The sequence below is a fragment of the Acartia tonsa genome, chromosome 3 (genome assembly GCF_053477335.1).
Source record: "Acartia tonsa isolate MP-2025a chromosome 3, ASM5347733v1, whole genome shotgun sequence".
Classification (NCBI taxonomy): Eukaryota; Metazoa; Arthropoda; class Copepoda; order Calanoida; family Acartiidae; genus Acartia; species Acartia tonsa.
Window position 1 is genome coordinate 29,418,039 of NC_137262.1, and position 15,548 is coordinate 29,433,586.

Genomic DNA, 15,548 nt, shown 5'->3' on the forward strand with positions numbered 1-15,548 from the left:
TTTAAAATTTTGTTTGGTTGGTTCATTGAGTGTATAAATGTTTCAATCACTAATTGTAATCTACAGAAGTGAAGATTTGTGTATTATCATTGTGGATGTACATCAATTTATAGGCCATTGTCATATCCCTTAAGATCTCTAATTTTTCATTGCCTAAATTTATGGGTGGTTGTTTTGTGGGGATACCAGGGTCTCAGCGTGAGGAACAAATTTACTTAGAATTGAACAAGAACAAAATACAGGGATACAGGGATAGGACAATGAATAATTAATTAAATTTCCTCTCTTCCTTTTCTGTGAAGCTCTGTCTTTCATGACTGTCTTTGGTTGTAGATTAAATCAACAACTATTGTCCCTTCCTCCCTGAAAATTTTAAACTGTAGAAGTGAACAAAAACGTATAAAATATGGCGAATTTAATGTAAAAACTCTTGTTGAACCCTTTTCATATTCCTTTATGTAATTTAAAAAGGTTGAAAAATATCAGGTTTTATTCATTTTTTTATGTTGCAGTGTTTTTTTTCTCATAATATTGTTCTTGTTATTAAAAGAGTATTCTTACAGTTATTGGTAATTTCTATTATCCAAATTCTAAACTTTTTATTTATTGCATAGCTTATTCCTACCTCGAGTGACTTAAAGCATTTTTTATCCTAACACAAATTTAATGTAAGTTTGTCCCTTAAATGTTTTAAAAGTGAAAAATAACAGTTTAAGTATTGTTTTGATGAGCATGAAACTTTGTTGTATTTTTCTGTATTTCAATGGCTATTGAAATCTTTGGTAGTGATGGGTTTTGTAAATTTATGTGATAGAAAACTACCCAGCAAAAAAAATGGGTTTTATTTTCAAATTCAAAAAGCTAGAGGTAGAGGAAACGGGTATCATCAACATTAATTAAGGGAGAAAAAGTTTATATTATATTAAAACATAAAAATTGTTTGATTTTTTTTCCGATCAAATTAATAAAACAATAATGTGAAGTATTTAAGAAAATTTAAAATTTATTGATAAAAAAATCACTATGTTTTGCTGGGTTTTAGTTTGATGGCCATGTAAAATTTATCAATCTAAAGAAAATTTGGTTTCTTCCTTTGAATAGAACGTTCGTAATTGGGAATAAGGACATGCTTAGAATTTTTTATGTTAGTTTCCAATGTTTGCCTATTTATTATTCTCAATTTATTATTATTGCCACAGACGACTGACTGACATACGCTAGTTTTAAGATACCCTTGCTTAAAAAGGATTTTTAAAATATATAGCACATAAATTCATATTTGTTAAATAAGTTTATTTTGAATTTACAGTTTTTAAAATCCCTAAGTAACCCATTTCCTTTTATAGAAAAATGTAAAAACAACAGTGGGTTGCATATTTTATTACCTAACCTGTTATAAAACCCAGTGACACGTGGTTATCCCAGCGGGGGCCGACTAACTTAAATACATAACATTACCTAAAGTGGTTCTATAGTCAATATGTCAGAGTAATATTACAATACGATGCTCTGAATTCCAAGTTGAAGTCACTATGAAAAATGTGATAACTAATAACTATAGAACCGTTTATAACTACTTACTTTTACTCTCTATATGTCTTACCTTTCTGTAATATTAATTTCCTGCATAAAAAATAAAATTCTAGCAAAAAAAGCAGGTATTATAAATAAATCAGCAATTATGCCATAGTTGCTATATTTCAATTTTTGAAAATTTAAAAGTCGCTGATAGTAAAACAAAAAGGTTGAGTAATTTTTCTGTAACTTATTGATATTTGCTATTTTCAACATAACAAAAATTACTTTTTTGTCTAAACATTTTACAGAGATTTCAACAGTAAGAACATGAATTAATCAGCATACAATTAGCCAAAATAAACCAAAAACGATGACAGACAACCAGGAGACCTAAAATTAGGAAAAATAAACACTAAAATACAGCTTTTAAATGTGCTAGTGTGCTGCTATACTAGCATCTAGGGACTTAAAAGGGGTAAGATGTGGGTAGAAAAATAACTTAAACAATCCCAATGCTTAAATATATCAGATCTGTAGTTATGGAAATCATAAGATTAAGACAAAGAAAATACTTTAAAAAAGGATAACAATTGTTGGATTTCAGTATCTTTTTGCTTTTGCACATTTCATTGAAGAAACCTTTTTTTTAATTTTTAAACTATTAGCAACCTAAATTGAAGACAAATTTTCTCCTTTCAACATATCCACGTATTTACTAAATCCAGTATCTTTTATTAACTTTGAATATAATGTCATGCTTTGCGACTGAATGTCCTTGTCCTCTATATGCAGTTTGAAGAAAGAAAAGACCACTAAAGAATAATAAGCTGTATATCATTTCTGTGGGTTCCGCCTTACCCAACATAAATCATCGGAAAGTGTCTGCACAAAATCTAACAAAATAAATTACATTAACCTAGCGCACAAACTTTGGGAAATTTTATAATCTTCGAAACCGATTAATATCCGCTGGATCAGAATCGATTCTCAGCCATACTGAAAAATCATGTATAGCATCGTATTTAGTGCAATTTTCTACGAATATTGAAATGAAAATCATAAGGGCTAAGAAAACTGGTTTGAAACTTTAAATTTTTCATTTTAATATCTACCGGTAAGCTGTATATAATACGATGCTATGAATAATTATTATAAAACAACAATAAAAAACGTTCCCTTTCTTTTACTTTTATTTTGTCTGTAGATTCAAATTTTGCTGATTTTTAATATTTTCTGTATCATATAAACTCTAAATATTGCTATTATGCAATTTTTATCCTTATAGGAAATATTGAAAACATATATCGATAATTGCACTTTTGGTTTTGCACCGAAAAAGTGTTTAAGGGGTGGGTAGGGAAATGGTTTTAGTTTTTTTAGAAAAGTCAATCATATATTACAGCAAATAAAAAGCCAAGTGAATTGAACATGCATATTTTTTCATGTTGATTTTTCAGGTATTAAATGGTAGAAGAGGATTTAGATTTATTTGAGCTTGATTTTTGTTACATTATTATCAATTAATAAAATTAGGTACTAAAGATTGAATTAAATATACAAATAAAAAATATATCTACCAAAAAACTATAGAAAAGTATTAATGAGTATATTACTTTATATCTTGAGAAGTGCAGCTACTCTATAACTGCCTGTTTGTTTGTCCTTCGGTCACTTGCTTATTCATGAATCCAGACCCTTGTTTCTTAAAAATTGCCTATTTTCTTTTTTTCTTTTCAAATGTTATCGGCGTTATGCATGAAAATAATTGTCCTTGATACTTATTTACTGTTTATTATTGGTTGTGGAGTAAAAAATAATATTGTATCGGTTTCCAGTCACGATTTTAATTTAGGAAATATTTTTAGGGGGGTTGGGGTTTTTGTTGTTATTTGTTATTGATTATTTTATTGTTAGGTTTATTATAATACAACAACTTCTGAAATTGATTTTTAAGAATTAATATAAAACAGCTGTGCTAATATTAAAACATGTCCTTTGTATTACAATATGAATCTTTTTCGAATCCCCTTTGAAAGAAAAAAAACTTACAATTTTTACTTTTTCAAACGATCATGAAAAACAATGTTTGCTTTCTCGTCATTTGTATTGTCCTAGGAACCTCAAAAACAGTGGTCTCTCCATAACACATTTGTATAGTACTACTAATCCAAGCTTAAAAAATCTTATCCAAATTTTTTTCAGGCCTATTACCGGGAAGGAGTAGCGCTCCAATGCCTTGGCAAGCACGCAGAGGCCCTGGCCGCGTTTGCTTGCGGCCTCGCGCAAGACCCAAAGTCCGGACAGCTGTTGTCCGGCCTTGTAGAGGCTGCCATCAAGTCACCTTTTAATGGTAAGTTAGTTTTGTGTATTTTTTATTTATTGTCAATGTGTAACTAAAATTCTAACTTTGATTTGTATATTGAAATTATATGATTTTATTAATTTCAAAAACTAACTAATTTAAATGTCTGTATTACATAACCCTTTGATATAAGTTTATGATTGCTATTACAAATATATCTCTTTGCATAGTGCCAAATTTCTAACAACTACACTCCAAAGTAAGGAGGGATTATTAGGCCTAGTTATTAAATGTAATTTGAAAGGGAACTTAAGGGAAAAGATAGTGGAAATAAACTGTTGTAGATCCTAAACTTAATGATGTATTGTAAATTTTATTATGGGTTGAAAAGTTTGGCCTACTAATGAGAGAACGTGTTTGGGTATCATTCTAACTCACAATCTAATGTCCCCTTCCTAAAATAAAATTAAAATTTAAGCTTAAGAAATTTGACAAAAATTAAGAATAATTATAGAGTAGTATTTTATTTAAAATCAAAATTACAAAACAAAGTTAACAAAGTTACAAAAAAATTTTTTAAAAAGACGTTTTAATAAATCTAGGAATTAATATTTTAATTAATCGGGCATTATCTTAATATCAACAACAACAACAAAATATATGTGACGAAATTTGAAATAAATAGGTTCTAACTACAAAAATTATTTAAAAAATAATTTCTAACTATTAAAATCCTCCAAAAACTAAATTCTGAGATAGCCGCGCCATATTCTTAATATGCACAAGTTTAGCTGCCAATTCTTGATTTGACATGCACAGATTACATTTATACAATGTCCATATAAAACAGTAATTGATTTGTAGTATAAAAAGTATTTTTTCAATATGGCTTTGAAACCTATTAATATCCGCTTCATTAGAACTGGTTCTTAGCCATACTGAAAAATCATGTGTAGCTTCGTATTACAGACAATTTTCCATGAGTACTAAAGTTAGAATCATTACATTGATTCCAGTTTTGTTAGCCCGAGTTTCAGCCTCTAGGGGCTAAAAAACTGGTTTAATCTTATGATTTTTCCTGTTAATATCCGCGGAAAGCTTTGTTATACGATGCGATGAATAACTATTTATGTATAAGAGTTTATTTTATAACAAGAAGAAAAAATTTTTTTAAATGTACAAAAATCATTTATACATATGCTAGAAACTGAATTTTTTCCACTTATGATTAAATAAAATTCCTTATGCACATATGAAAGTTGCATTAAATGCAAGAATTAAATTTGGACCCCAGCTCAATTGGCACACTAGGCTTTAATTGGCACAGAAGGAACATATTTACTTTAAGGTGTTCGGTCATTATAGCTTAAGGAATGATAAATGTAATAAAAGTAAATTAAAACAAAATAAATATTATAAATAAAACGGAAACAATTCCATAAAAAGACTTCATAAACCATAGTTGAAAAACCACAGTTCTTAGTCAACTGCCGCCCAATTTTATTTATATCCATAAGTCATGACAATCAGCCGTAAAAATTATATAGATCGCGCTTGTTAGATGCCCATAACTGTAGGCCCAAAAATATAATTAATATTCTTTTTGCCAACAGAATCTAGTCGCAGTTTATTCAATAAACTGCTGCAGTCTGTAGCACTTAAAATTAACATCTGCCACGGATAACAGTTAGTTTTGTATAATTTTGCTAATGATTATTATTCGTTGTATTGTATGTTAATTTGAAATTGAATAGTTGAGATGCAATAACATATTATGCACGTTATGTCAGACCTGCAAATTACAATGCTGGAGTCAAGCTTTCTTGGCTACTCAAAAACTTACTTTGCCTGTCAATCTAAATTGTACATGTCTTATTATTTTAGGTAACCTGGAGCCTACATTTAACCAACTGAAGACAATGAATTTAGATAGTTCTCCATTTATCATTATTTCTGTCATTGGACAGGAACTGCTAGCACAAGGCTCTTATACATCAGCTGTTCAGGTAGAATTTTATTCTCAACTGTGATTGGTGGATGTTTTTCCCCTTCCGCCATTTTGAATTTTATCTCAAACTTGTCTTTTGTATGGCCCAAGGACCTCAAAAACAATGGTTTCAAAAATGTTTTTTAATAGTCATGTTTTATCTAGCTTTCATTAGATGTTTGTAAATAATTACCAGTCGTTCTTTGCAGTAACTGTATGTCTGCCAATGTAGTAGGATGTATGTTTGTCTGTCTTTTTGAAATTTTGTGTATTTTGTTCATTTTTTATTGGATTATACAATTTATTTACGCTAAAAGGTTTTTTTTAAATATAGTATTTTTGTTTATTATTTATGTAATATCTCATTATTTAGGTTTTGGAATGTGCATTGAAAATTGGTACAAGTTCATTAAAACTTCGAGGATCAGTATTTTCAGCACTTTCTTCAGCTTATTGGGCTCTTAACAGCCTTGATAAGGTAAGTTTTTTGATTAATTTGTTATTTGAATTGTGCATTTTGTCGTTCTTTTAAATAAGTTTCTCGAAAGTTGAGCATCATTTTGCAGAGAAAAATTATGTATTATTAAGACCTATGTGAAGCTTCTCTTAAAAAGAGAAATCCATTAATTCTGTTGTTGTAAGAACTTTTTATTTTATAAGATAAGGAAAATTGTTATAAATAACTTCAAATTAAGATAAATACTAAAATTTGGTAAATTTTAGAATAGTGAAACAATTATGGTTTGAACTCATAATTTATAAAGGATCTATTTCCTTTTATCAGTGTTTCAAGAATACAACAAAAAATAATGGGCAGGAGCATAATATTTTTTGGAGCACCACAATAACAATCCAATAGAGGACAGTAATGGATTATACAGTAATAATTTCAATAGAATTCTAGGCAATTTATATATTGTCAAAATTTGGTGTTTCATAGTAAAAAAGACTATGTTTAACAACAAAACACTTTTTAAATTGAATTACTCTTTTTTAATGAAACACCACCTTTTACTTTACATACTCAGCTGAATGTTCATTTGAGAAACACCTATTTTTAGATACTGCGATGCTGAAAGAAAGCATTGCTTGTATTTGATTTATTGTTTGAACACTTTGGTATAATTATGATAAATATCTGATTGATTTTGATATCCTCATTCCAGGATTATCATTTCTTATAGCTGAAGGTGATTTACACCAATAATACTCCCAGGGGAAAGGGATAGATCAATATTAGTTAAATTAACTCTCCCAAATTCTTTAAGCTAAAGAAAGCTATTATGATACTGTTCATTTTGATGCAGTCAAAGCACTTTACACCCCCCCCCCCCCTCAAAATTATTTTAAATTTCAACAAACATTTTTTCATCCCTATAATCCCTGCAATTTTTCAAATTTAGATCATTGTTAAGGCATTTTGAAGGTTTAATTGTTATTCACCTAATCATTTAAATATATAGAAAACCATTATAGAAGAAATTTTTATGATTTGATTCTTTTTTTCTATTTGGAAGTATTTATGCATTTTAGATATTTGATTTTAAAATCTGGTGGAGTTTTAAGATCATTTCAGAGCACGGCAGTCGCCTAATTTGGTGCAACGTTTCGGGAGACAAACATAGAAATTTGTTCTTAAAAAGGGTAGATCATCCGGGGATTTTTGACTATAATGCAAACAGCTCTTACTTAATAGCTTCTAGCTTCTGCAGGCGCAGCTTAGTTTGCAGAATGCCTATATCGGGCGGTCGCCTTGGGTTTGTATAAAACAATTTACGGCTACGAATGCGGTTGTCAAACTTCAGATTATCCCCACTTTCCCTTTTTATTTATTATCCTTGTATAAGGAAGAAAAACCCTGGATTGATTTTGAAAGACATATCTTTGAAAAGATCAATCAAGAAGTTTTCCTAAGACTGCCTAAGGGGTAAAGTATGGGATGGAATTGGAGGTGTTTTTACAATAAAGTAAATAATACAAAGCTCAATGTATACCATGTATACTTCATTGAATTAATTTAGTCGACATGAATAAAGTCATTAAATTATCTCCCTTTTGATAATGAGTCAGATATGATCACTTAACAACAATATTTTCGCAATAATCCCATTTCTATGAATAACATTTTTTGATTGAGGCGTCTGACAATGCAGCCTAAGAGATCAATTATAACAGCAGTAGTCATAACGTGTTTATACCATGTTTTTGTTACAGTCTCTTTGAAAAAAATATATTTTTGCGTCAATGTGGGACCACCTGAAAAGGGAGGATAGTTCCTATGTTATACATGGAGAATCAAAACCGATCATATAAAACTTTTATTTTCAATCTGCCTTTTTTTTGTCTAAATGATTTAAAGCATGCATGTTTTAAATAGGATAAAATATTTTTTTTGAAAAGAAAAAGTTGATCTATAAATAATGTTTGCTTGCTCTTCATTTAAAGAGCCAAAAAATCTAACTAACCTTTAACACTTCTATTGCAGACTACCTTTACACAAATATTCTTTAAAAAATCGACCAAAACACAAACACACACATTTCAAAGATTCCAATTATGGAAGTCTCTATCCCGAGGCTAGATGCGCAATCGTTTTCTTCATTGATTCTTTTAGTAGGGAGCGAAGATGCTCTATAAATTTATTTATGAATAAAAGGAGAAATCTGTTTCTGCTTTTAATTTTTACATAGGGCAAACGATAAATGTATAAGTATAGATATATTACACAGACAACTATCTGGCTCCAGTATTAGGGACCTTTATCGTCTGCTAGCAAATTGCTTTTTGCTCTTTTAAAGCGACTTGACTGTTTCAGAGCTATTGGCTGATATTCAAAGACCCAATTAAAAGTAGTCACAGGGTCCACTTGGTGGAAACATACTTCCCCCTCTATTGTTTTCTTAAATGAAGGAACAATCAATAATATTTTAATAATTAATTTAATTACTTATTTAAATTTGTTTAAGTAAATTTATTGTAGTAATTACTATTACTGAAAGATGTAATCTAATTGTTTTTGGAGCTACCAAAACAAAGCTAATATATTTAGGGACAATAGAGGTATTAGAAATATATTTCGATGAAAAATATTTCTTAGATTATTAGCAGATACTTAGCTATTTTAATTGATATGATACATATATTAATTTGAGGTATAAGCAATGTATTGTTAATGTCTTTAATTCATTTGGCTATTTATTACACTAGCCCCATAAGTTTCATGATAAAGTTTTCTCATTGGTTGGCTTTGGGTTATTGATTTTGATTCATTCATTCATTAAGTTGAATGAGCAAATCTTTCAATTACTCATTGTGATCTACAGAACCTGTAATTTTGTTTATCGCCATTGGAGATACTGTCTATATGGTGTAACTCTATTGTCCCTGGACAGGTTTAGGGTGGGTGGAGTCTATTTGTTATAACTCTAATATCCATGGATAGATTTAAGGTTGGTTGACTCAAGATAAACACATCATTTATCTGCCATTGTCTTAACCCTTAGATTCCTGCTGTCTATAAGGTGTAACTTTATTGTCTCTGGACAGGTTTAGGGTGGGTGGAATCAAGATAAACTAAGAAATAGAGTTGTCATATGAAATGAAATTAGGCCAAATATATACATATGTGTCAACGCCTTTTAATTCATGCTATTTGACTAGCTCTAATTTTAATGGCAACCTTCATACAAAAAATTTAATTTTAAAACTCAAACTTAGATGTTAGCAAAGCCTACTTTTTTACCATGAAACATTAAAATAAATCAAATCAAATATTCTTCAGAAATTGTTTATTTGTTGAGAATTTATTTTAAATACAGGATGTATTGAAGATTATATGATAGCGTTACGAAACTCCTGCTATCAAAACTATCAAATCAATGTAATATTATAAAATTATTTATGGGATACATACGGACAAAACTAGCTATATGTTATAAATCTTTTAACAACTTCAATTTGAGGTTTTGGAAAATTAAAACTATTATTTAAAAGACTTTATCTAAGACATAATTATAGATTGCCCCAAATAATTTCTTATCAGAGCCATTTAAGAAATTAAGTTCTCCTTATTTATATCCCACCTATACCCTAAAGAGAAAACAACAAGGATACAATTGAGGCGTCTGACAATGCAGCCTAAGAGATCAATTATAACAGCAGTAGTCATAACGTGTTTATACCATGTTTTTGTTACAGTCTCTTTGAAAAAAATATATTTTTGCGTCAATGTGGGACCACCTGAAAAGGGAGGATAGTTCCTATGTTATACATGGAGAATCAAAACCGATCATATAAAACTTTTATTTTCAATCTGCCTTTTTTTGTCTAAATGATTTAAAGCATGCATGTTTTAAATAGGATAAAATATTTTTTTTGAAAAGAAAAAGTTGATCTATAAATAATGTTTGCTTGCTCTTCATTTAAAGAGCCAAAAAATCTAACTAACCTTTAACACTTCTATTGCAGACTACCTTTACACAAATATTCTTTAAAAAATCGACCAAAACACAAACACACACATTTCAAAGATTCCAATTATGGAAGTCTCTATCCCGAGGCTAGATGCGCAATCGTTTTCTTCATTGATTCTTTTAGTAGGGAGCGAAGATGCTCTATAAATTTATTTATGAATAAAAGGAGAAATCTGTTTCTGCTTTTAATTTTTACATAGGGCAAACGATAAATGTATAAGTATAGATATATTACACAGACAACTATCTGGCTCCAGTATTAGGGACCTTTATCGTCTGCTAGCAAATTGCTTTTTGCTCTTTTAAAGCGACTTGACTGTTTCAGAGCTATTGGCTGATATTCAAAGACCCAATTAAAAGTAGTCACAGGGTCCACTTGGTGGAAACATACTTCCCCCTCTATTGTTTTCTTAAATGAAGGAACAATCAATAATATTTTAATAATTAATTTAATTACTTATTTAAATTTGTTTAAGTAAATTTATTGTAGTAATTACTATTACTGAAAGATGTAATCTAATTGTTTTTGGAGCTACCAAAACAAAGCTAATATATTTAGGGACAATAGAGGTATTAGAAATATATTTCGATGAAAAATATTTCTTAGATTATTAGCAGATACTTAGCTATTTTAATTGATATGATACATATATTAATTTGAGGTATAAGCAATGTATTGTTAATGTCTTTAATTCATTTGGCTATTTATTACACTAGCCCCATAAGTTTCATGATAAAGTTTTCTCATTGGTTGGCTTTGGGTTATTGATTTTGATTCATTCATTCATTAAGTTGAATGAGCAAATCTTTCAATTACTCATTGTGATCTACAGAACCTGTAATTTTGTTTATCGCCATTGGAGATACTGTCTATATGGTGTAACTCTATTGTCCCTGGACAGGTTTAGGGTGGGTGGAGTCTATTTGTTATAACTCTAATATCCATGGATAGATTTAAGGTTGGTTGACTCAAGATAAACACATCATTTATCTGCCATTGTCTTAACCCTTAGATTCCTGCTGTCTATAAGGTGTAACTTTATTGTCTCTGGACAGGTTTAGGGTGGGTGGAATCAAGATAAACTAAGAAATAGAGTTGTCATATGAAATGAAATTAGGCCAAATATATACATATGTGTCAACGCCTTTTAATTCATGCTATTTGACTAGCTCTAATTTTAATGGCAACCTTCATACAAAAAATTTAATTTTAAAACTCAAACTTAGATGTTAGCAAAGCCTACTTTTTTACCATGAAACATTAAAATAAATCAAATCAAATATTCTTCAGAAATTGTTTATTTGTTGAGAATTTATTTTAAATACAGGATGTATTGAAGATTATATGATAGCGTTACGAAACTCCTGCTATCAAAACTATCAAATCAATGTAATATTATAAAATTATTTATGGGATACATACGGACAAAACTAGCTATATGTTATAAATCTTTTAACAACTTCAATTTGAGGTTTTGGAAAATTAAAACTATTATTTAAAAGACTTTATCTAAGACATAATTATAGATTGCCCCAAATAATTTCTTATCAGAGCCATTTAAGAAATTAAGTTCTCCTTATTTATATCCCACCTATACCCTAAAGAGAAAACAACAAGGATACAATTGAGGCGTCTGACAATGCAGCCTAAGAGATCAATTATAACAGCAGTAGTCATAACGTGTTTATACCATGTTTTTGTTACAGTCTCTTTGAAAAAAATATATTTTTGCGTCAATGTGGGACCACCTGAAAAGGGAGGATAGTTCCTATGTTATACATGGAGAATCAAAACCGATCATATAAAACTTTTATTTTCAATCTGCCTTTTTTTTGTCTAAATGATTTAAAGCATGCATGTTTTAAATAGGATAAAATATTTTTTTTGAAAAGAAAAAGTTGATCTATAAATAATGTTTGCTTGCTCTTCATTTAAAGAGCCAAAAAATCTAACTAACCTTTAACACTTCTATTGCAGACTACCTTTACACAAATATTCTTTAAAAAATCGACCAAAACACAAACACACACATTTCAAAGATTCCAATTATGGAAGTCTCTATCCCGAGGCTAGATGCGCAATCGTTTTCTTCATTGATTCTTTTAGTAGGGAGCGAAGATGCTCTATAAATTTATTTATGAATAAAAGGAGAAATCTGTTTCTGCTTTTAATTTTTACATAGGGCAAACGATAAATGTATAAGTATAGATATATTACACAGACAACTATCTGGCTCCAGTATTAGGGACCTTTATCGTCTGCTAGCAAATTGCTTTTTGCTCTTTTAAAGCGACTTGACTGTTTCAGAGCTATTGGCTGATATTCAAAGACCCAATTAAAAGTAGTCACAGGGTCCACTTGGTGGAAACATACTTCCCCCTCTATTGTTTTCTTAAATGAAGGAACAATCAATAATATTTTAATAATTAATTTAATTACTTATTTAAATTTGTTTAAGTAAATTTATTGTAGTAATTACTATTACTGAAAGATGTAATCTAATTGTTTTTGGAGCTACCAAAACAAAGCTAATATATTTAGGGACAATAGAGGTATTAGAAATATATTTCGATGAAAAATATTTCTTAGATTATTAGCAGATACTTAGCTATTTTAATTGATATGATACATATATTAATTTGAGGTATAAGCAATGTATTGTTAATGTCTTTAATTCATTTGGCTATTTATTACACTAGCCCCATAAGTTTCATGATAAAGTTTTCTCATTGGTTGGCTTTGGGTTATTGATTTTGATTCATTCATTCATTAAGTTGAATGAGCAAATCTTTCAATTACTCATTGTGATCTACAGAACCTGTAATTTTGTTTATCGCCATTGGAGATACTGTCTATATGGTGTAACTCTATTGTCCCTGGACAGGTTTAGGGTGGGTGGAGTCTATTTGTTATAACTCTAATATCCATGGATAGATTTAAGGTTGGTTGACTCAAGATAAACACATCATTTATCTGCCATTGTCTTAACCCTTAGATTCCTGCTGTCTATAAGGTGTAACTTTATTGTCTCTGGACAGGTTTAGGGTGGGTGGAATCAAGATAAACTAAGAAATAGAGTTGTCATATGAAATGAAATTAGGCCAAATATATACATATGTGTCAACGCCTTTTAATTCATGCTATTTGACTAGCTCTAATTTTAATGGCAACCTTCATACAAAAAATTTAATTTTAAAACTCAAACTTAGATGTTAGCAAAGCCTACTTTTTTACCATGAAACATTAAAATAAATCAAATCAAATATTCTTCAGAAATTGTTTATTTGTTGAGAATTTATTTTAAATACAGGATGTATTGAAGATTATATGATAGCGTTACGAAACTCCTGCTATCAAAACTATCAAATCAATGTAATATTATAAAATTATTTATGGGATACATACGGACAAAACTAGCTATATGTTATAAATCTTTTAACAACTTCAATTTGAGGTTTTGGAAAATTAAAACTATTATTTAAAAGACTTTATCTAAGACATAATTATAGATTGCCCCAAATAATTTCTTATCAGAGCCATTTAAGAAATTAAGTTCTCCTTATTTATATCCCACCTATACCCTAAAGAGAAAACAACTTGCTTTTTTTAGAAATTGCATTTAGAAATTTTGCAATTAAAATATTTATTTGGCTGGATGAGTCCTAAATCTTAATTATTAATTTAATTATTACTTTTTATTGTTTAATTAGCCCTATAAGGTATTTATAAACTATAGAAATCTGATAAAGTTAAGAATTTCACGAATAGAAGTTATGATAGATATAAAAAAAATTTAAATAATTGCCAAATTGTTAGAATTTGGTAGGTATTGTGAATATGAAATTATACAAAAATATGTATATAATCAATATATTTTCTTTAGATCTTAACTTAATTGGGTATGTTGACTGATATGCCCTTATTATATAGTTGCTCTGGTACAAAAATAACGTTATTTATCATAAAGAAACTTCAAATATAATATCCCTTTAATGCCTGCTTGCATAAAATCTGATAATAGCCTAATTAATAGTATCTTGTCTAAACTGAAATTTAAAACATACACATTTTATGAAATGAATTTACAAAGATATAACTTACTTTTTGGGTTGTTTGTAATCATTCTTGAAGAAACCAAATTGTAAGCAAGGTTTTAAATCAATAGAACAGTGTTAACATTGCATTTTAGAATTGTTTAATCACACTTTTGTTAAAACATATTTAAACATGGTAATAGATCTTGCAAAGTCTAGAACAATCAATCAATTAATCAGATCTTAGCCTAGAAAATATATAATTATGCAAGGAATGTTTGAACAAAGTGTACACATTGTAACTAATAATGTGGTCTGATTGTTCCTAATGCTTATCCCTAATTTGATGGAGCCTTTTGGGAGATCTTAATGGATATACTGTCAGATAAACAAACATCTACCTATTTTAAATATATACTAATAGCACAGTCTTCTGCAATGATATGTATGTTTTGTTAATCATATTAAATAAAAGACCACATTACCATAGCAATAAAATTAAAGCCAAACCTTTTCCGAGGTATTAAAATGCAGCCCCAAGACTTTCTTTTTTAGCAAGTTCTCAGAAAAAGAAATGCTAAATTAGAAAAGTTGTTAAGCCATAAAATGTGAAAGCGCGCCATAGAATAATAAATATTAGGATATTCAAAAATAATGATAAGAAACAAGAAAGAATTTTACCATAACATGCGCAGTAATATAGAGCTATAAATAAGTTTGTATTAGGCAGGGAGGGGACATTAGACACTGGTACCCAAAGTTTATCTTATTCGTTGATATATTCCATACAAGATTAAATAACAGACAAATCAAAGTAATTTCTACTAATTTATTCTATGTTACCCTTTAGCTATTGGCTATTTAGTCTTGTTTGTTGCATGATAATGGCCAAAATGTTCTAGAGAAATAGCAAATAATACTCTGTTGCATAATATATGACAAGTATCCTTAATAATATAAGTTAGTAAAATAGATATATTATTACTTGGATGTTGCACCAGATTTCCATGTACTTTGATAAAGTGATGCTAGTAGCTGGCTTAAATAACGATACCCCCTCCCATTCCCTCTACCCCATCCCCTTCCCTCATAATGGATGAACAACCTGGCCATTAATGAGGTCAATATCAGAAAACTAACTTGACGACAATCTTTTACCTGTCAATATATCCATATATATAACATATCCATTGTTAGTAATGGCCAAATTGAAAAGATGTAATGTAGTCGACAT

General features: G+C 29.3%; 1 protein-coding gene across 1 annotated transcript in view; it reads left to right on the forward strand.

The window, feature by feature from the left end:
* The window catches only part of LOC145313849 (uncharacterized), a 238,241-nt gene that overhangs the window by 130,140 nt on the left and 92,553 nt on the right, over positions 1 to 15,548 (forward strand). Inside the window, exons 5-7 of the mRNA XM_080153492.1 lie at positions 3,721 to 3,868; positions 5,705 to 5,826; positions 6,181 to 6,285. Of these exons, the coding sequence (XP_080009618.1) occupies positions 3,721 to 3,868; positions 5,705 to 5,826; positions 6,181 to 6,285 (375 nt within the window). The remainder of the gene's footprint in view (positions 1 to 3,720; positions 3,869 to 5,704; positions 5,827 to 6,180; positions 6,286 to 15,548) is intronic.